Source organism: Mustelus asterias, chromosome 14, assembly GCF_964213995.1.
Source record: "Mustelus asterias chromosome 14, sMusAst1.hap1.1, whole genome shotgun sequence".
Taxonomy (NCBI): domain Eukaryota; kingdom Metazoa; phylum Chordata; class Chondrichthyes; order Carcharhiniformes; family Triakidae; genus Mustelus; species Mustelus asterias.
The window spans coordinates 1,342,813-1,364,960 of record NC_135814.1 but is presented as its reverse complement, the minus strand read 5'-3'; the positions used below and the strand labels follow the sequence as shown (position 1 = coordinate 1,364,960).

Here is a 22,148-nt window from a genome sequence, read left to right as displayed (position 1 = left end):
CTGAGGAGAAAGGGATGGAGGGAGGGATGGAGAGAGGACTGGAGGGAGAGATGGAGAGAGGACTGGAGGGAGGGATGGAGAGAAGACTGGAGGTAGGGATGGAGAGAGGACTGGAGGGAGGGATGGATGGGAGAGGGATGGGGAGGGATGGAGGGAGGGATGGAGGGACGGATGGAGAGAGGACTGGATGGAGGGAGGGATGGAGAGAGGACTGGAAGGAGAGAGGGATGGGGGAGGGATGGAGGGGTGGATGGAGGGAGGGATGAAGGGAGGGATGGAAGAGGACAAGAGGGAGGGATGGAGGGAGGGATGGAAGAGGACAGGAGGGATGGAGGGAGAGATGGAGGGAAGGATAGAAGAGGATAGGAGGGAGGGATGGGGGAGGGATAGAGGGAGGGATGGAAGAGGACAGGAGGGAGGGATGGAGGGAGGGAGGGAGGGAAGGAGGGAGGGAGGGAGGGAGGGAGGGATGGAGGGAGGGAGGGAGGGAGGGAGGGATGGAAGAGGACAGGAGGGAAGAATGGAGGGAGGGATGGAAGAGGACAGGAGGGATTGAGGGAGAGATGGAGGGCGGGATGGAAGAGGACAGGAGGGAGGGATGGGGGAGGGATGGAAGAGGACAGGAGGGAGGGATGGGGGAGGGATGGAGGGAGGGATGGAAGAGGATAGGAGGGAGGAATGGGGGAGGGATAGAGGGAGGGATGGAAGAGGACAGGAGGGAAGGATGGAGGGAGGGATGGAAGAGGAAAGGAGGGACAGATGAACCATCCTGTTCAGACTCAACAGGCAAAGTCTTCGAAGGGCAGTGTGTGCTGAGGGTGACGAGGCAGAGTGTTGCTGCTGATAACCATTCCTTCAGGGTTACATCTCACGGAATCACAAGAGCTCTGAGGACAAAGACAGAAAGTTCCAGTAAAACACAGCTCCCAAATCCACAAAGACATTTGGAACCATGATATTCCAAATAAGGTTCACCAGGTTGATACCGGAGATGAGGGGTTTGGATTATGAGGAGAGGCTGAGGAGATTGGGTTTGTACTCGTTGGAGTTTAGAAGGATGAGGGGGGATCTTATGGAGACTTATAAGATAATGCGGGGGCTGGATAGGGTGGAGGCGGAGAGATTCTTTCCACTTAGTAAGGAAGTTAAAACTAGAGGACACAGCCTCAAAATAAAGGGGGGTCGGTTTAAGACAGAGTTGAGGAGGAACTTCTTCTCCCAGAGGGTGGTGAATCTCTGGAATTCTCTGCCCACTGAGGTGGTGGAGGCTACCTCGCTGAATATGTTTAAAGCGCGGATGGATGGATTCCTGATCGGTAAGGGAATTAAGGGTTATGGGGATCAGGCGGGTAAGTGGTACTGATCCACGTCAGATCAGCCATGATCTTATTGGATGGTGGGGCAGGCTCGAGGGGCTAGATGGCCTACTCCTGCTCCTATTTCTTATGTTCTTATGTTCTTATGTATGATGGTTCGAATGCAATGTATTTTGAGACACACGAACTACAGGCATTTAGAGACGCAAGGACTGATTAGGGACAGTCAGCATGGCTTTGTGAGTGGAAAATCATGTCTCACACTGTCAGTGGGTCAGTACTGAGGGAGTGCTGCACTGTCAGAGGGTCAGTGCTGAGGGAGTGCTGAGGGAGTGCCGCACTGTCAGAGGGTCAGTACTGAGGGAGTGCCGCACTGTCAGAGGGTCAGTACTGAGGGAGTGCCGCACTGTCAGAGGGTCAGTACTGAGGGAGTGCCGCACTGTCAGAGGGTCAGTACTGAGGGAGTGCCGCACTGTCAGAGGGTCAGTGCTGAGGGAGTGCCGCACTGTCAGAGGGTCAGTACTGAGGGAGTGCCGCACTGTCAGAGGGTCAGTACTGAGGGAGTGCCGCACTGTCAGAGGGTCAGTACTGAGGGAGTGCCGCACTGTCAGAGGGTCAGTACTGAGGGAGTGCCGCACTGTCAGAGGGTCAGTGCTGAGGGAGTGCCGCACTGTCAGAGGGTCAGTACTGAGGGAGTGCCGCACTGTCAGAGGGTCAGTACTGAGGGAGTGCCGCACTGTCAGAGGGTCAGTGCTGAGGGAGTGCCGCACTGTCAGAGGGTCAGTGCTGAGGGAGTGCTGCAGTGTCAGAGGGTCAGTACTGAGGGAGTGCCGCACTGTCAGAGGGTCAGTACTGAGGGAGTGCCGCACTGTCAGAGGGTCAGTGCTGAGGGAGTGCCGCACTGTCAGAGGGTCAGTGCTGAGGGAGTGCCGCACTGTCAGAGGGTCAGTACTGAGGGAGTGCCGCACTGTCAGAGGGTCAGTACTGAGGGAGTGCCGCACTGTCAGAGGGTCAGTGCTGAGGGAGTGCCGCACTGTCAGAGGGTCAGTACTGAGGGAGTGCCGCACTGTCAGAGGGTCAGTACTGAGGGAGTGCCGCACTGTCAGAGGGTCAGTGCTGAGGGAGTGCCGCACTGTCAGAGGGTCAGTGCTGAGGGAGTGCTGCAGTGTCAGAGGGTCAGTACTGAGGGAGTGCCGCACTGTCAGAGGGTCAGTACTGAGGGAGTGCCGCACTGTCAGAGGGTCAGTACTGAGGGAGTGCCGCACTGTCAGAGGGTCAGTGCTGAGGGAGTGCTGCACTGTCAGAGGGTCAGTACTGAGGGAGTGCTGCACTGTCAGAGGGTCAGTACAGAGGGAGTGCCGCACTGTCAGAGGGTCAGTACTGAGGGAGTGCTGCACTGTCAGAGGGTCAGTACAGAGGGAGTGCTGCACTGTCAGAGGGTCAGTACTGAGGGAGTGCTGCACTGTCAGAGGGTCAGTACAGAGGGAGTGCCGCACTGTCAGAGGGTCAGTACTGAGGGAGTGCTGCACTGTCAGAGGGTCAGTACTGAGGGAGTGCCGCACTGTCAGAGGGTCAATACTGAGGGAGTGCCGCACTGTCAGAGGGTCAGTACTGAGGGAGTGCCGCACTGTCAGAGGGTCAGTACTGAGGGAGTGCCGCACTGTCAGAGGGTCAGTACTGAGGGAGTGCCGCACTGTCAGAGGGTCAGTGCTGAGGGAGTGCCGCACTGTCAGAGGGTCAGTACTGAGGGAGTGCCGCACTGTCAGAGGGTCAGTACTGAGGGAGTGCCGCACTGTCAGAGGGTCAGTTCTGAGTGAGTGCCGCACTGTCAGAGGGTCAGTACTGAGGGAGTGCCGCACTGTCAGAGGGTCAGTACTGAGGGAGTGCCGCACTGTCAAAGGGTCAGTACTGAGGGAGTGCCGCACTGTCAGAGGGTCAGTACTGAGGGAGTGCCGCACTGTCAGAGGGTCAGTACTGAGGGAGTGCCGCACTGTCAGAGGGTCAGTACTGAGGGAGTGCCGCACTGTCAGAGGGTCAGTACTGAGGGAGTGCCGCACTGTCAAAGGGTCAGTACTGAGGGAGTGCCGCACTGTCAGAGGGTCAGTACTGAGGGAGTGCCGCACTGTCAGAGGGTCAGTACTGAGGAAGTGCCGCACTGTCAGAGGGTCAGTACTGAGGGAGTGCCGCACTGTCAGTGGGTCAGTTCTGAGTGAGTGCCGCACTGTCAGAGGGTCAGTACTGAGGGAGTGCCGCACTGTCAGAGGGTCAGTACTGAGGGAGTGCCGCACTGTCAGAGGGTCAGTTCTGAGTGAGTGCCGCACTGTCAGAGGGTCAGTACTGAGGGAGTGCCGCACTGTCAGAGGGTCAGTACTGAGGGAGTGCCGCACTGTCAGAGGGTCAGTACTGAGGGAGTGCCGCACTGTCAGAGGGTCAGTGCTGAGGGAGTGCCGCACTGTCAGAGGGTCAGTACTGAGGGAGTGCCGCACTGTCAGAGGGTCAGTACTGAGGGAGTGCCGCACTGTCAGAGGGTCAGTACTGAGGGAGTGCTGCACTGTCAGAGGGTCGGTATTTTCTGTCTTCTGTTTACTCACGAGTTTGAGGTCATCGATCACGAGTGTTGCGATGCTATTCTGGGTTTCGGCTGGAGAGCGGCGGTGCGGATTCAGAACTTGCCGAAGTTTATTCCGGATTAGCTGCATAATAACAACAGGATTATTCAGTCAACACATCCGGTCACCTCCCAGCAACACATCCAACCGGCAGACACTCTCCCCCCCGTACCCCGGCATGGCACAGGAACTAGGCTGCACACCTCCAGCGGCACCTCAGAGCAACAGGCCATTGGTCAGAAGCTAGGAATACTACAGCGAGTAACTCACCTCCTGACTCCCCAAAGCCTGTCCACCATGTACAAGGCACAAGTCAGGAGTGTGATGGAATACTCCCCACTTGCCTGGATGGGTGCAGCTCCAACAACACTCAAGAAGCTCGACACCATCCAGGACAAAGCAGCCCCGCTTGATTGCTATCCCTTCCACAAACATTCACTCCCTCAACACTGCCCACTGTCCACACTGTCCACTGCCCACTGTCCACACTGCCCACTGCCCACTGACTGCCCACACTGCCCACTGACTGCCCACACTGCCCACACTGTCCACACTGCCCACACTGCCCACTGACTGCCCACTGACTGCCCACACTGTCCACACTGCCCACTGACTGCCCACACTGCCCACTGACTGCCCACACTGCCCACACTGCCCACTGACTGCCCACACTGTCCACTGACTGCCCACACTGTCCACACTGCCCACACTGCCCACTGACTGCCCACACTGCCCACACTGCCCACACTGCCCACTGACTGCCCACACTGCCCACTGACTGCCCACACTGCCCACACTGTCCACACTGCCCACACTGCCCACTGACTGCCCACACTGCCCACTGACTGCCCACACTGTCCACACTGCCCACTGCCCACTGACTGCCCACACTGCCCACACTGCCCACTGACTGCCCACACTGCCCACTGACTGCCCACACTGCCCACACTGTCCACACTGCCCACTGACTGCCCACACTGCCCACACTGTCCACACTGCCCACTGACTGCCCACACTGCCCACACTGCCCACACTGTCCACACTGCCCACTGACTGCCCACACTGCCCACACTGTCCACACTGCCCACTGACTGCCCACACTGCCCACACTGCCCACACTGCCCACACTGCCCACACTGCCCACTGACTGCCCACACTGCCCACACTGCCCACTGACTGCCCACACTGCCCACACTGTCCACACTGCCCACACTGCCCACTGACTGCCCACACTGCCCACTGACTGCCCACACTGTCCACTGACTGCCCACACTGCCCACACTGTCCACTGACTGCCCACACTGCCCACACTGCCCACACTGTCCACTGACTGCCCACACTGTCCACTGACTGCCCACACTGTCCACACTGCCCACACTGCCCACTGACTGCCCACTGACTGCCCACACTGTCCACTGACTGCCCACACTGCCCACTGACTGTCCACTGACTGCCCACACTGCCCACTGACTGTCCACTGACTGTCCACACTGCCCACTGACTGCCCACACTGCCCACACTGCCCACACTGCCCACACTGCCCACACTGTCCACACTGCCCACTGACTGCCCACACTGCCCACTGACTGTCCACTGACTGTCCACACTGCCCACTGACTGCCCACACTGCCCACTGACTGTCCACTGACTGTCCACACTGCCCACTGACTGCCCACACTGCCCACTGACTGCCCACACTGCCCACACTGTCCACACTGCCCACTGACTGCCCACACTGCCCACTGACTGTCCACTGACTGTCCACACTGTCCACTGACTGTCCACACTGCCCACTGACTGCCCACACTGCCCACTGACTGTCCACTGACTGTCCACACTGCCCACTGACTGTCCACACTGTCCACTGACTGCCCACACTGTCCACACTGCCCACACTGCCCACACTGCCCACACTGTCCACACTGCCCACACTGCCCACACTGCCCACTGACTGCCCACACTGCCCACACTGCCCACACTGCCCACTGACTGCCCACTGACTGTCCACACTGCCCACACTGCCCACACTGCCCACTGACTGCCCACTGACTGCCCACACTGCCCACTGACTGCCCACTGACTGCCCACTGACTGCCCACACTGTCCACTGACTGCCCACTGACTGTCCACTGACTGCCCACTGACTGCCCACACTGCCCACTGACTGCCCACACTGCCCACTGACTGCCCACTGACTGTCCACACTGCCCACACTGCCCACACTGTCCACACTGCCCACTGACTGCCCACACTGCCCACACTGCCCACACTGCCCACACTGCCCACACTGTCCACACTGCCCACACTGCCCACACTGTCCACACTGTCCACACTGTCCACACTGCCCACACTGCCCACACTGTCCACACTGTCCACACTGTCCACACTGCCCACTGACTGTCCACACTGTCCACACTGCCCACACTGCCCACACTGTCCACACTGTCCACACTGTCCACACTGCCCACACTGCCCACACTGTCCACACTGTCCACACTGTCCACACTGCCCACTGACTGCCCACACTGTCCACACTGCCCACACTGTCCACACTGTCCACACTGCCCACTGACTGCCCACACTGTCCACACTGCCCACTGACTGTCCACACTGCCCACTGACTGTCCACACTGCCCACTGATTGCCCACTGACTGCCCACACTGTCCACACTGCCCACTGACTGCCCACTGACTGCCCACTGACTGTCCACACTGCCCACTGACTGCCCACTGACTGCCCACTGACTGTCCACACTGCCCACTGACTGCCCACTGACTGCCCACTGACTGTCCACACTGCCCACTGACTGCCCACTGACTGCCCACTGACTGCCCACACTGTCCACTGACTGCCCACTGACTGTCCACACTGTCCACTGACTGCCCACTGACTGCCCACACTGCCCACACTGCCCACTGACTGCCCACACAGCCCACACTGCCCACTGACTGTCCACTGACTGCCCACACTGCCCACACTGTCCACACTGTCCACACTGCCCACTGACTGTCCACACTGTCCACTGACTGCCCACTGACTGCCCACACTGTCCACACTGCCCACTGACTGTCCACACTGTCCACTGACTGCCCACTGACTGTCCACTGACTGCCCACTGACTGTCCACTGACTGCCCACTGACTGTCCACTGACTGCCCACTGACTGCCCACTGACTGCCCACTGACTGCCCACTGACTGCCCACACTGTCCACTGACTGCCCACTGACTGTCCACTGACTGCCCACTGACTGCCCACTGACTGCCCACTGAATGTCCACTGACTGCCCACTGACTGCCCACTGACTGCCCACACTGTCCACTGACTGCCCACTGACTGCCCACTGACTGCCCACTGACTGCCCACTGACTGCCCACTGACTGCCCACTGACTGCCCACTGACTGTCCACTGACTGTCCACTGACTGCCCACACTGTCCACACTGTCCACACTGCCCAGTGACTGTCCACACTGCCCACACTGTCCACACTGCCCACACTGTCCACACTGCCCACACTGTCCACACTGCCCACACTGTCCACACTGCCCACTGTCCACACTGCCCACTGACTGTCCACACTGCCCACTGCCCACACTGCCCACTGCCCACACTGCCCACTGCCCACACTGCCCACACTGCCCACTGACTGTCCACACTGCCCACTGCCCACACTGCCCACTGCCCACACTGCCCACTGACTGTCCACACTGCCCACTGCCCACACTGCCCACTGCCCAAACTGCCCACTGACTGTCCACACTGCCCACACTGTCCACACTGCCCACTGTCCACACTGCCCACTGACTGTCCACACTGCCCACTGTCCACACTGCCCACTGCCCACACTGCCCACTGCCCACACTGCCCACTGCCCACACTGCCCACACTGCCCACTGACTGTCCACACTGCCCACTGCCCACACTGCCCACTGCCCACACTGCCCACACTGCCCACTGACTGTCCACACTGCCCACTGCCCACACTGCCCACTGCCCACACTGCCCACTGACTGCCCACACTGCCCACTGTCCACACTGTCCACTGCCCACACTGTCCACTGACTGCCCACTGACTGCCCACTGACTGCCCACTGACTGCCCACTGACTGTCCACTGACTGTCCACTGACTGCCCACTGACTGTCCACTGACTGTCCACTGACTGCCCACTGACTGCCCACTGACTGTCCACACTGTCCACACTGTCCACACTGCCCACTGACTGCCCACTGACTGTCCACACTGTCCACACTGTCCACACTGTCCACACTGTCCACTGACTGCCCACTGACTGCCCACTGACTGCCCACTGACTGTCCACTGACTGCCCACTGACTGTCCACACTGTCCACACTGTCCACTGACTGCCCACTGACTGTCCACTGACTGCCCACTGACTGTCCACACTGTCCACACTGTCCACTGACTGCCCACACTGTCCACACTGTCCACTGACTGTCCACACTGTCCACACTGTCCACTGACTGCCCACACTGTCCACACTGTCCACACTGTCCACACTGCCCACACTGTCCACTGACTGTCCACACTGTCCACACTGTCCACACTGTCCACACTGTCCACTGACTGTCCACACTGTCCACACTGTCCACACTGTCCACTGACTGTCCACACTGTCCACACTGTCCACACTGTCCACTGACTGTCCACTGACTGTCCACACTGCCCACACTGTCCACTGACTGTCCACACTGTCCACACTGTCCACACTGTCCACTGACTGCCCACACTGTCCACACTGTCCACACTGTCCACACTGCCCACACTGTCCACTGACTGCCCACACTGTCCACACTGTCCACACTGCCCACACTGTCCACACTGCCCACTGACTGCCCACACTGTCCACACTGTCCACTGACTGCCCACACTGTCCACTGACTGCCCACTGACTGCCCACACTGCCCACACTGCCCACTGACTGTCCACACTGTCCACACTGCCCACTGACTGTCCACACTGTCCACACTGTCCACTGACTGCCCACACTGCCCACTGACTGTCCACACTGTCCACACTGTCCACTGACTGCCCACTGACTGTCCACACTGTCCACTGACTGCCCACTGACTGTCCACACTGTCCACTGACTGCCCACTGACTGTCCACACTGTCCACACTGTCCACTGACTGCCCACACTGCCCACACTGCCCACTGACTGCCCACACTGCCCACACTGCCCACTGACTGCCCACACTGCCCACTGACTGCCCACACTGTCCACTGACTGCCCACACTGCCCACTGACTGCCCACACTGCCCACACTGTCCACTGACTGCCCACACTGCCCACACTGTCCACTGACTGCCCACTGACTGTCCACTGACTGTCCACACTGCCCACTGACTGCCCACTGACTGTCCACTGACTGCCCACACTGCCCACTGACTGTCCACTGACTGTCCACACTGTCCACACTGCCCACACTGCCCACACTGCCCACACTGTCCACACTGTCCACACTGCCCACTGACTGCCCACTGACTGTCCACACTGCCCACTGACTGTCCACACTGTCCACTGACTGCCCACACTGTCCACACTGCCCACACTGCCCACACTGCCCACACTGCCCACTGACTGCCCACACTGCCCACACTGCCCACACTGCCCACTGACTGCCCACTGACTGTCCACACTGCCCACACTGCCCACACTGCCCACACTGCCCACTGACTGCCCACTGACTGCCCACACTGCCCACTGACTGCCCACTGACTGCCCACACTGTCCACTGACTGTCCACTGACTGCCCACACTGCCCACACTGCCCACTGACTGTCCACACTGCCCACACTGCCCACACTGTCCACACTGCCCACTGACTGCCCACACTGCCCACACTGTCCACACTGCCCACACTGCCCACACTGCCCACACTGTCCACACTGCCCACACTGCCCACACTGTCCACACTGTCCACACTGTCCACACTGCCCACACTGCCCACACTGTCCACACTGTCCACACTGTCCACACTGCCCACTGACTGTCCACACTGTCCACACTGCCCACACTGCCCACACTGTCCACACTGTCCACACTGTCCACACTGCCCACACTGTCCACACTGTCCACACTGTCCACACTGCCCACTGACTGTCCACACTGCCCACACTGTCCACACTGTCCACACTGCCCACTGACTGCCCACACTGTCCACACTGCCCACTGACTGTCCACACTGCCCACTGACTGTCCACACTGCCCACTGACTGCCCACTGACTGCCCACTGACTGTCCACACTGCCCACTGACTGCCCACTGACTGCCCACTGACTGTCCACACTGCCCACTGACTGCCCACTGACTGCCCACTGACTGTCCACACTGCCCACTGACTGCCCACTGACTGCCCACTGACTGCCCACACTGTCCACTGACTGCCCACTGACTGTCCACACTGTCCACTGACTGCCCACTGACTGCCCACACTGCCCACTGACTGCCCACACTGCCCACACTGCCCACTGACTGTCCACTGACTGCCCACACTGCCCACACTGTCCACACTGTCCACACTGCCCACTGACTGTCCACACTGTCCACTGACTGCCCACTGACTGTCCACTGACTGCCCACTGACTGTCCACTGACTGCCCACTGACTGCCCACTGACTGCCCACACTGTCCACTGACTGCCCACTGACTGTCCACTGACTGCCCACTGACTGCCCACACTGTCCACTGACTGCCCACTGACTGTCCACACTGTCCACTGACTGCCCACTGACTGCCCACACTGCCCACACTGCCCACTGACTGCCCACACTGCCCACACTGCCCACTGACTGTCCACTGACTGCCCACACTGCCCACACTGTCCACACTGTCCACACTGCCCACTGACTGTCCACACTGTCCACTGACTGCCCACTGACTGCCCACTGACTGCCCACTGACTGTCCACTGACTGCCCACTGACTGCCCACTGACTGCCCACACTGTCCACTGACTGCCCACTGACTGCCCACTGACTGCCCACTGACTGTCCACTGACTGCCCACTGACTGCCCACTGACTGCCCACTGACTGCCCACTGACTGCCCACTGACTGTCCACTGACTGCCCACTGACTGCCCACTGACTGCCCACTGACTGTCCACTGACTGCCCACTGACTGCCCACTGACTGCCCACTGACTGCCCACTGACTGTCCACTGACTGTCCACTGACTGTCCACTGACTGTCCACTGACTGCCCACACTGTCCACACTGTCCACACTGCCCAGTGACTGTCCACACTGCCCACTGTCCACACTGCCCACTGCCCACACTGCCCAAACTGCCCACTGACTGTCCACACTGCCCACACTGTCCACACTGCCCACTGTCCACACTGCCCACTGACTGTCCACACTGCCCACTGTCCACACTGCCCACTGACTGTCCACACTGCCCACTGTCCACACTGCCCACTGACTGCCCACACTGCCCACTGCCCACACTGCCCACTGCCCACACTGCCCACACTGCCCACTGACTGTCCACACTGCCCACTGCCCACACTGCCCACTGCCCACACTGCCCACACTGCCCACTGACTGTCCACACTGCCCACTGCCCACACTGCCCACTGCCCACACTGCCCACTGACTGCCCACACTGCCCACTGTCCACACTGTCCACTGCCCACACTGTCCACTGACTGCCCACTGACTGCCCACTGACTGCCCACTGACTGCCCACTGACTGCCCACTGACTGCCCACTGACTGCCCACTGACTGTCCACTGACTGCCCACTGACTGTCCACTGACTGTCCACTGACTGCCCACTGACTGCCCACTGACTGCCCACACTGTCCACACTGTCCACACTGCCCACTGACTGCCCACTGACTGTCCACACTGTCCACACTGTCCACACTGTCCACACTGTCCACTGACTGCCCACTGACTGCCCACTGACTGCCCACTGACTGTCCACTGACTGCCCACTGACTGTCCACACTGTCCACACTGTCCACTGACTGCCCACTGACTGTCCACTGACTGCCCACTGACTGTCCACACTGTCCACACTGTCCACACTGTCCACTGACTGCCCACACTGTCCACACTGTCCACTGACTGTCCACACTGTCCACACTGTCCACTGACTGCCCACACTGTCCACACTGTCCACACTGTCCACACTGCCCACACTGTCCACTGACTGTCCACACTGTCCACACTGTCCACACTGTCCACACTGTCCACTGACTGTCCACACTGTCCACACTGTCCACACTGTCCACTGACTGTCCACACTGTCCACACTGTCCACTGACTGTCCACACTGTCCACACTGTCCACACTGCCCACACTGTCCACTGACTGCCCACACTGTCCACACTGTCCACACTGCCCACACTGTCCACTGACTGCCCACACTGTCCACACTGCCCACACTGTCCACACTGTCCACTGAGTGCCCACACTGTCCACTGACTGCCCACTGACTGCCCACACTGCCCACACTGCCCACTGACTGTCCACACTGTCCACACTGTCCACTGACTGCCCACACTGCCCACTGACTGTCCACACTGTCCACACTGTCCACTGACTGCCCACACTGCCCACTGACTGTCCACACTGTCCACACTGTCCACTGACTGTCCACACTGTCCACACTGTCCACTGACTGCCCACACTGCCCACACTGCCCACACTGCCCACACTGCCCACACTGCCCACACTGTCCACACTGCCCACTGACTGCCCACTGACTGCCCACTGACTGTCCACACTGCCCACTGACTGCCCACACTGCCCACTGACTGCCCACTGACTGCCCACTGACTGCCCACTGACTGTCCACTGACTGCCCACTGACTGTCCACACTGTCCACTGACTGCCCACTGACTGTCCACTGACTGCCCACTGACTGTCCACTGACTGCCCACACTGCCCACTGACTGCCCACTGACTGCCCACACTGCCCACACTGCCCACACTGTCCACACTGCCCACACTGCCCACACTGCCCACACTGCCCACACTGTCCACACTGCCCACTGCCCACACTGCCCACACTGCCCACACTGCCCACACTGCCCACACTGTCCACTGATTGTCCACACTGCCCACTGACTGTCCACTGACTGCCCACACTGCCCACTATCCACACTGCCCACTGACCGCACTGCCCACTGACCACACTGACCACTGACCACACTGCCCACTGACCACACTGCCCACACTGTCCACTGCCCACTGATCGCACTGCCCACACTACCCAGTTACTGACCACACTGCCCACTGTCCACACGGCCCACTGACCACACCGCCCACTGACCACACTGCCCAGTTACTGTCCACACTGCCCACTGACCACACCGCCCACTGACCACACTGCCCACTGTCCACACTGCCCACTGTCCGCACTGCCCACTGTCCACACTGCCCACTGTCCGCACTGCCCACTGTCCGCACTGCCCACTGTCCACACTGCCCACTGACCACACTGCCCACTGTCCGCACTGCCCACTGTCCACACTGCCCACTGACCACACTGCCCACTGTCCGCACTGCCCACTGTCCACACTGCCCACTGACCACACTGCCCACTGTCCGCACTGCCCACTGTCCACACTGCCCACTGTCCGCACTGCCCACTGTCCACACTGCCCACTGACCACACTGCCCACTGTCCACACTGCCCACTGACCACACTGCCCACTGTCCACACTGCCCACTGTCCGCACTGCCCACTGTCCACACTGCCCACTGACCACACTGCCCACTGTCCACACTGCCCACTGTCCGCACTGCCCACTGTCCGCACTGCCCACTGACCACACTGCCCACTGTCCGCACTGCCCACTGTCCACACTGCCCACTGACCACACTGCCCACTGACCACACTGCCCACTGTCCACACTGCCCAGTTACTGTCCGCACTGCCCACTGTCCACACTGCCCACTGTCCACACTGCCCAGTTACTGTCCGCACTGCCCACTGTCCACACTGCCCACTGACCACACTGCCCACTGACCACACTGCCCACTGTCCACACTGCCCAGTTACTGTCCACACTGCCCACTGTCCACACTGCCCACTGACCACACTGCCCACTGTCCACACTGCCCACTGTCCGCACTGCCCACTGTCCGCACTGCCCACTGACCACACTGCCCACTGTCCGCACTGCCCACTGTCCACACTGCCCACTGACCACACTGCCCACTGACCACACTGCCCCCTGTCCACACTGCCCACTGACCACACTGCCCACTGTCCACACTGCCCAGTTACTGTCCGCACTGCCCACTGTCCACACGGCCCACTGACCACACTGCCCACTGACCATACCGCCCACTGACCACACTGCCCAGTTACTGTCCACACTGCCCACTGACCACACTGCCCACTGACCACACTGCCCACTGTCCACACTGCCCACTGACCACACTGCCCACTGCCCACTGTCCACACTGCCCACTGTCCACACCGCCCACTGTCCACACCGCCCACTGACCACACTGCCCACTGACCACACTGCCCACTGTCCACACTGCCCACTGACCACACTGCCCACTGACCACACTGCCCACTGTCCACACTGCCCACTGTCCACACTGCCCACTGTCCGCACTGCCCACTGTCCACACTGCCCACTGTCCGCACTGCTACTGTCCACACTGCCCACTGTCCACACTGCCCACTGACCACACTGCCCACTGTCCGCACTGCCCACTGTCCACACTGCCCACTGTCCGCACTGCCCACTGTCCGCACTGCCCACTGTCCACACTGCCCACTGTCCACACTGCCCACTGACCACACTGCCCACAGTCCACACTGCCCACTGTCCACACTGCCCACTGACCACACTGCCCACAGTCCACACTGCCCACTGTCCGCACTGCCCACTGTCCGCACTGCCCACTGTCCACACTGCCCACTGACCACACTGCCCACTGTCCACACTGCCCAGTTACTGTCCGCACTGCCCACTGTCCACACCGCCCACTGACCACACTGCCCACTGACCACACTGCCCACTGACCACACTGCCCACTGACCACACTGCCCAGTTACTGTCCACACTGCCCACTGACCACACCGCCCACTGACCACACTGCCCACTGACCACACTGCCCACTGTACACACTGCCCACTGTCCGCACTGCCCACTGTCCACACTGCCCACTGTCCGCACTGCCCACTGTCCACACTGCCCACTGTCCGCACTGCCCACTGACCACACTGCCCACTGTCCACACTGCCCACTGTCCACACTGCCCACTGTCCACACTGCCCACTGTCCACACTGCCCACTGACCACACCGCCCACTGACCACACTGCCCACTGTCCACACTGCCCACTGTCCACACTGCCCACTGTCCACACTGCCCACTGACCACACTGCCCACTGACCACACTGCCCACTGACCACACTGCCCACACTGACCAGTTACTGTCCACTCTGCCCACTGTCCACTCTGCCCACTGTCCACTCTGCCCACTGTCCACTCTGCCCACTGACCGCACTGCCCACTGTCCACACGGCCCACTGACCACACTGCCCACTGTCCACACTGCCCACTGACCACACTGCCCACTGACCACACTGCCCACACTGACCAGTTACTGTCCACTCTGCCCACTGTCCACTCTGCCCACTGTCCGCACTGCCCACAGTCCGCACTGCCCACTGTCCACACTGCCCACTGTCCACACTGCCCACTGACCACACTGCCCACTGACCGCACTGCCCACTGTCCGCACTGCCCACTGACCGCACTGCCCACTGACCGCACTGCCCACTGTCTGCACTGCCCACTGTCCGCACTGCCCACAGTCCGCACTGCCCACTGTCTGCACTGCCCACTGTCTGCACTGCCCACTGTCCACACTGCCCACTGCCCACTGTCCACACTGCCCACTGTCCACTCTGCCCACTGTCCACACTGCCCACTGTCCACACTGCCCACTGTCCACTCTGCCCACTGTCCGCACTGCCCACAGTCCGCACTGCCCACTGTCCACACTGCCCACTGTCCACACTGCCCACAGTCCGCACTGCCCACTGTCCACACTGCCCACTGTCCACACTGCCCACTGTCCACACTGCCCACAGTCCGCACTGCCCACTGTCCACTCTGCCCACTGTCCACACTGCCCACTGTCCGCACTGCCCACTGCCCACACTGCCCACTGTCCACACTGCCCACTGTCCGCACTGCCCACTGTCCGCACTGCCCACTGTCCACACTGCCCACTGTCCACACTGCCCACTGCCCACTGTCCGCACTGCCCACTGTCCACTGTCTGCACTGCCCACTGTCCACACTGCCCACTGCCCACTGTCCACACTGCCCACTGTCTGCACTGCCCACTGCCCACTGTCCACACTGCCCACTGCCCACTGTCCACACTGCCCACTGTCCACACAGCCCACTGACCACACTGCCCACTGTCCACACTGCCCACTGACCACACTGCCCACTGACCACACTGCCCACACTGACCAGTTACTGTCCACTCTGCCCACTGTCCACTCTGCCCACAGTCCGCACTGCCCACTGTCCACACTGCCCACTGTCCGCACTGCCCACTGTCTGCACTGCCCACTGCCCACTGTCCACACTGCCCACTGTCCGCACTGCCCACTGACCACACTGCCCACTGTCCGCACTGCCCACTGTCCACTCTGCCCACTGTCCGCACTGCCCACTGTCCACTCTGCCCACTGTCCGCACTGCCCACTGTCCACTCTGCCCACTGTCCGCACTGCCCACTGTCCACTCTGCCCACTGTCCGCACTGCCCACTGTCCACTCTGCCCACTGTCCGCACTGCCCACTGTCCACACTGCCCACTGTCCGCACTGCCCACACTGCCCACTGTCCGCACTGCCCACTGTCCGCACTGCCCACACTGCCCACTGCCCACACTGCCCACACTGCCCACTGTCCGCACTGCCCACACTGCCCACTGTCCACACTGCCCACTGTCCGCACTGCCCACTGTCCGCACTGCCCACTGTCCACACTGCCCACTGTCCACACTGCCCACTGTCCACTGTCCACACTGCCCACTGTCCACTGTCCACACTGCCCACTGTCCGCACTGCCCACTGTCCACAGTGCCCACTGTCCACACTGCCCACTGTCCACTGTCCACACTGCCCACTGTCCACACTGCCCACTGTCCACACTGCCCACTGTCCACACTGCCCACTGTCCACACTGCCCACTGTCCGCACTGCCCACTGTCCACACTGCCCACTGTCCACACTGCCCACTGTCCGCACTGCCCACTGTCCACACTGCCCACTGTCCACACTGCCCACTGTCCGCACTGCCCACTGTCCACACTGCCCACTGTCCACACTGCCCACTGTCCGCACTGCCCACTGTCCGCACTGCCCACTGTCCGCACTGCCCACTGTCCACACTGCCCACTGTCCACACTGCCCACTGTCCACACTGCCCACTGTCCGCACTGCCCACTGTCCCCACTGCCCACTGTCCACACAGCCCAATGTCCACACTGCCCACTGTCCACACTGCCCACTGCCCACTGTCCACACTGCCCACTGTCCACACTGCCCACTGCCCACTGTCCACACTGCCCACTGCCCACTGTCCACACTGCCCACTGCCCACTGTCCGCACTGCCCACTGTCCACACTGCCCACAGTCCACACTGCCCACTGTCCACACTGCCCACTGTCCACTGTCCACACTGCCCACTGTCCACACTGCCCACTGTCCACTGTCCGCACTGCCCACTGTCCACACTGCCCACTGTCCACTGTCCGCACTGCCCACTGTCCACACTGCCCACTGTCCACTGTCCGCACTGCCCACTGTCCACACTGCCCACTGCCCACTGTCCACACTGCCCACTGTCCACTGTCCGCACTGCCCACTGTCCACACTGCCCACTGTCCACTGTCCGCACTGCCCACTGTCCACACTGCCCACTGTCCACTGTCCGCACTGCCCACTGTCCACACTGCCCACTGTCCACTGTCCGCACTGCCCACTGTCCACACTGCCCACTGCCCACTGTCCACACTGCCCACTGTCCACTGTCCGCACTGCCCACTGTCCACACTGCCCACTGTCCACTGTCCGCACTGCCCACTGTCCACACTGCCCACTGTCCACACTGCCCACTGCCCACTGTCCGCACTGCCCACTGTCCACACTGCCCACTGTCCACTGTCCGCACTGCCCACTGTCCACACTGCCCACTGTCCACACTGACCACAGTCCACACTGCCCACTGTCCACACTGCCCACTGTCCACTGTCCACACTGTCCACTGTCCACACTGCCCACTGTCCACACTGCCCACTGTCCACTGTCCGCACTGCCCACTGTCCACACTGCCCACTGCCCACTGTCCACACTGCCCACTGTCCGCACTGCCCACTGTCCACACTGCCCACTGTCCACACTGCCCACTGTCCACACTGCCCACTGTCCACACTGCCCACTGTCCACACTGCCCACTGTCCACACTGCCCACTGTCCGCACTGCCCACTGTCCACACTGCCCACTGTCCACACTGCCCACTGTCCACTGTCCACACTGCCCACTGTCCGCACTGCCCACTGTCCACACTGCCCACTGTCCACTGTCCACACTGCTCACTGTCCACACTGCCCACTGTCCACACTGCCCACTGTCCACACTGCCCACTGTCCACTGTCCACACTGCTCACTGTCCACACTGCCCACTGTCCACACTGCCCACTGTCCACACTGCCCACTGCCCACTGTCTGCACTGCCCACTGACCACACGGCTCACTGTCCACACTGCCCACTGTCCACACTGCCCACTGTCCACACTGCCCACTGTCCACACTGCCCACTGTCCGCACTGCCCACAGTCCGCACTGCCCACTGTCCACACTGCTCACTGTCCACACTGCTCACTGTCCACACTGCTCACTGTCCACACTGCCCACTGTCCACACTGCCCACTGTCCACACTGCTCACTGTCCGCACTGCCCACTGTCCACACTGCCCACTGTCCACACTGCCCACTGTCCACACTGCTCACTGTCCGCACTGCCCACTGTCCACACTGCCCACTGTCCGCACTGCCCACTGTCCGCACTGCCCACTGTCCGCACTGCCCACTGTCCACACTGCCCACTGTCCACACTGCCCACTGTCCACACTGCTCACTGTCCGCACTGCCCACTGTCCACACTGCCCACAGTCCGCACTGCTCACTGTCCGCACTGCCCACAGTCCGCACTGCTCACTGTCCGCACTGCCCACAGTCCACACTGACCAGTTACTGTCCACTCTGCCCACTGTCCACTCTGCCCACTGTCCACACTGACCAGTTACTGTCCACTCTGCCCACTGTCCACTCTGCCCACTGTCCACTCTGCCCACTGTCCACTCTGCCCACTGACCGCACTGCCCACTGTCCACACGGCCCACTGGCCACACTGCCCACTGACCACACTGCCCACTGACCACACTGCCCACTGTCCGCACTGCCCACTGTCCGCACTGCCCACTGTCCGCACTGCCCACTGTCCACACTGCCCACTGTCCACACTGACCACAGTCCACACTGCCCACTGTCCACACTGCCCACTGTCCACTGTCCACACTGTCCACTGTCCACACTGCCCACTGTCCACACTGCCCACTGTCCACTGTCCGCACTGCCCACTGTCCACACTGCCCACTGCCCACTGTCCACACTGCCCACTGTCCGCACTGCCCACTGTCCACACTGCCCACTGTCCACACTGCCCACTGTCCACACTGCCCACTGTCCACACTGCCCACTGTCCACACTGCCCACTGTCCACACTGCCCACTGTCCGCACTGCCCACTGTCCACACTGCCCACTGTCCACACTGCCCACTGTCCACTGTCCACACTGCCCACTGTCCGCACTGCCCACTGTCCACACTGCCCACTGTCCACTGTCCACACTGCTCACTGTCCACACTGCCCACTGTCCACACTGCCCACTGTCCACACTGCCCACTGTCCACTGTCCACACTGCTCACTGTCCACACTGCCCACTGTCCACACTGCCCACTGTCCACACTGCCCACTGCCCACTGTCTGCACTGCCCACTGACCACACGGCTCACTGTCCACACTGCCCACTGTCCACACTGCCCACTGTCCACACTGCCCACTGTCCACACTGCCCACTGTCCGCACTGCCCACAGTCCGCACTGCCCACTGTCCACACTGCTCACTGTCCACACTGCTCACTGTCCACACTGCTCACTGTCCACACTGCCCACTGTCCACACTGCCCACTGTCCACACTGCTCACTGTCCGCACTGCCCACTGTCCACACTGCCCACTGTCCACACTGCCCACTGTCCACACTGCTCACTGTCCGCACTGCCCACTGTCCACACTGCCCACTGTCCGCACTGCCCACTGTCCGCACTGCCCACTGTCCGCACTGCCCACTGTCCACACTGCCCACTGTCCACACTGCCCACTGTCCACACTGCTCACTGTCCGCACTGCCCACTGTCCACACTGCCCACAGTCCGCACTGCTCACTGTCCGCACTGCCCACAGTCCGCACTGCTCACTGTCCGCACTGCCCACAGTCCACACTGACCAGTTACTGTCCACTCTGCCCACTGTCCACTCTGCCCACTGTCCACACTGACCAGTTACTGTCCACTCTGCCCACTGTCCACTCTGCCCACTGTCCACTCTGCCCACTGTCCACTCTGCCCACTGACCGCACTGCCCACTGTCCACACGGCCCACTGGCCACACTGCCCACTGACCACACTGCCCACTGACCACACTGCCCACTGTCCGCACTGCCCACTGTCCGCACTGCCCACTGTCCGCACTGCCCACTGTCCACACTGCCCACTGGCCACACTGCCCACTGACCACACTGCCCACTGACCACACTGCCCACTGTCCGCACTGCCCACTGTCCGCACTGCCCACTGTCCGCACTGCCCACCCTGCCCACTGTCCACACTGCCCACTGTCCACACTGCCCACTGTCCACACTGCCCACTGTCCGCACTGCCCACACTGCCCACTGTCCGCACTGCCCACACTGCCCACTGTCCGCACTGCCCACACTGCCCACTGTCCGCACTGCCCACACTGCCCACTGTCCGCACTGCCCACACTGCCCACTGTCCGCACTGCCCACACTGCCCACTGTCCGCACTGCCCACACTGCCCACTGTCCGCACTGCCCACACTGCCCACTGTCCGCACTGCCCACACTGCCCACTGTCCGCGCTGCCCACTGTCCGCACTGCCCACACTGCCCACTGTCCGCACTGCCCACTGTCCGCACTGCCCACACTGCCCACTGTCCGCACTGCCCACTGCCCACACTGCCCACTGTCCGCACTGCCCACTGTCCGCACTGCCCACACTGCCCACTGTCCGCACTGCCCACTGCCCACACTGCCCACTGTCCGCACTGCCCACACTGCCCACTGTCCGCGCTGCCCACTGTCCGCACTGCCCACACTGCCCACTGTCCGCACTGCCCACTGTCCGCACTGCCCACACTGCCCACTGTCCGCACTGCCCACTGCCCACACTGCCCACTGTCCGCACTGCCCACACTGCCCACTGTCCGCGCTGCCCACTGTCCGCACTGCCCACACTGCCCACTGCCCACACTGCCCACTGTCCGCACTGCCCACACTGCCCACTGTCCGCACTGCCCACTGTCCGCACTGCCCACACTGCCCACTGTCCGCACTGCCCACTGCCCACACTGCCCACTGTCCGCACTGCCCACACTGCCCACTGTCCGCGCTGCCCACTGTCCGCACTGCCCACACTGCCCACTGCCCACACTGCCCACTGTCCGCACTGCCCACACTGCCCACTGTCCGCGCTGCGTTCTCAGTGACTCCCGCTGTAACCGGCAGAGACGATCTCACCTCGTAAATGTAGTCAATAATTTCGAGGATGGTGAGCAGACTGGCTCCAATGAATAGCCCCATGTGACCACCGATATCTCCTGCGGGAACAGGACAGGAAACTGTCAACCTTCACAGCGCAGGACTGGGAAAGGGGGAAGGAAACACTCACTGGGCCCGATTCTCCCAGGAACATTCTCAGTTGGCGAGGGAAGCTGCTGCAATTCCCCATTGTTTTTTCAGTGGGAGTTTAGACTCGAATCTCCCGCACTCTGCGTATTGCAGGGGTCACAATCCAGAATATCAGTAAAATCCCGGGGGGGGGGGCGGGGGGGTGGG

The 22,148-nt window shown here is 61.5% G+C and overlaps 1 protein-coding gene across 1 annotated transcript; it reads right to left on the bottom strand.

Annotated features, from left to right (window-relative positions):
* Positions 1-531: 531 nt before the first annotated feature.
* On the bottom strand, positions 532-21,905 carry LOC144503987 (acid-sensing ion channel 1-like). The gene is made up of 3 exons (XM_078229136.1): positions 21,831-21,905; positions 3,908-4,009; positions 532-887 (listed from the first exon to the last, which is right to left on the bottom strand). The coding sequence occupies exons 1-3, from the start codon at positions 21,891-21,893 to the stop codon at positions 780-782; spliced, it is 273 nt and encodes a 90-aa protein (XP_078085262.1). The 5' UTR covers positions 21,894-21,905; the 3' UTR covers positions 532-779.
* Positions 21,906-22,148: the final 243 nt, after the last annotated feature.

Coding starts and splice junctions, on each gene's coding strand:
- LOC144503987 (XM_078229136.1), bottom strand. CDS start 21,893: ATGGGGCTATTCATTGGAGCCAGTCTGCTCACCATCCTCGAAATTATT. Junction 4,010..21,830: donor TTATTGACTACATTTACGAG/GTGAGATCGTCT, acceptor GTTATTATGCAG/CTAATCCGGAATAAACTTCG. Junction 888..3,907: donor TGATCGATGACCTCAAACTC/GTGAGTAAACAG, acceptor CTTTGTCCTCAG/AGCTCTTGTGATTCCGTGAG.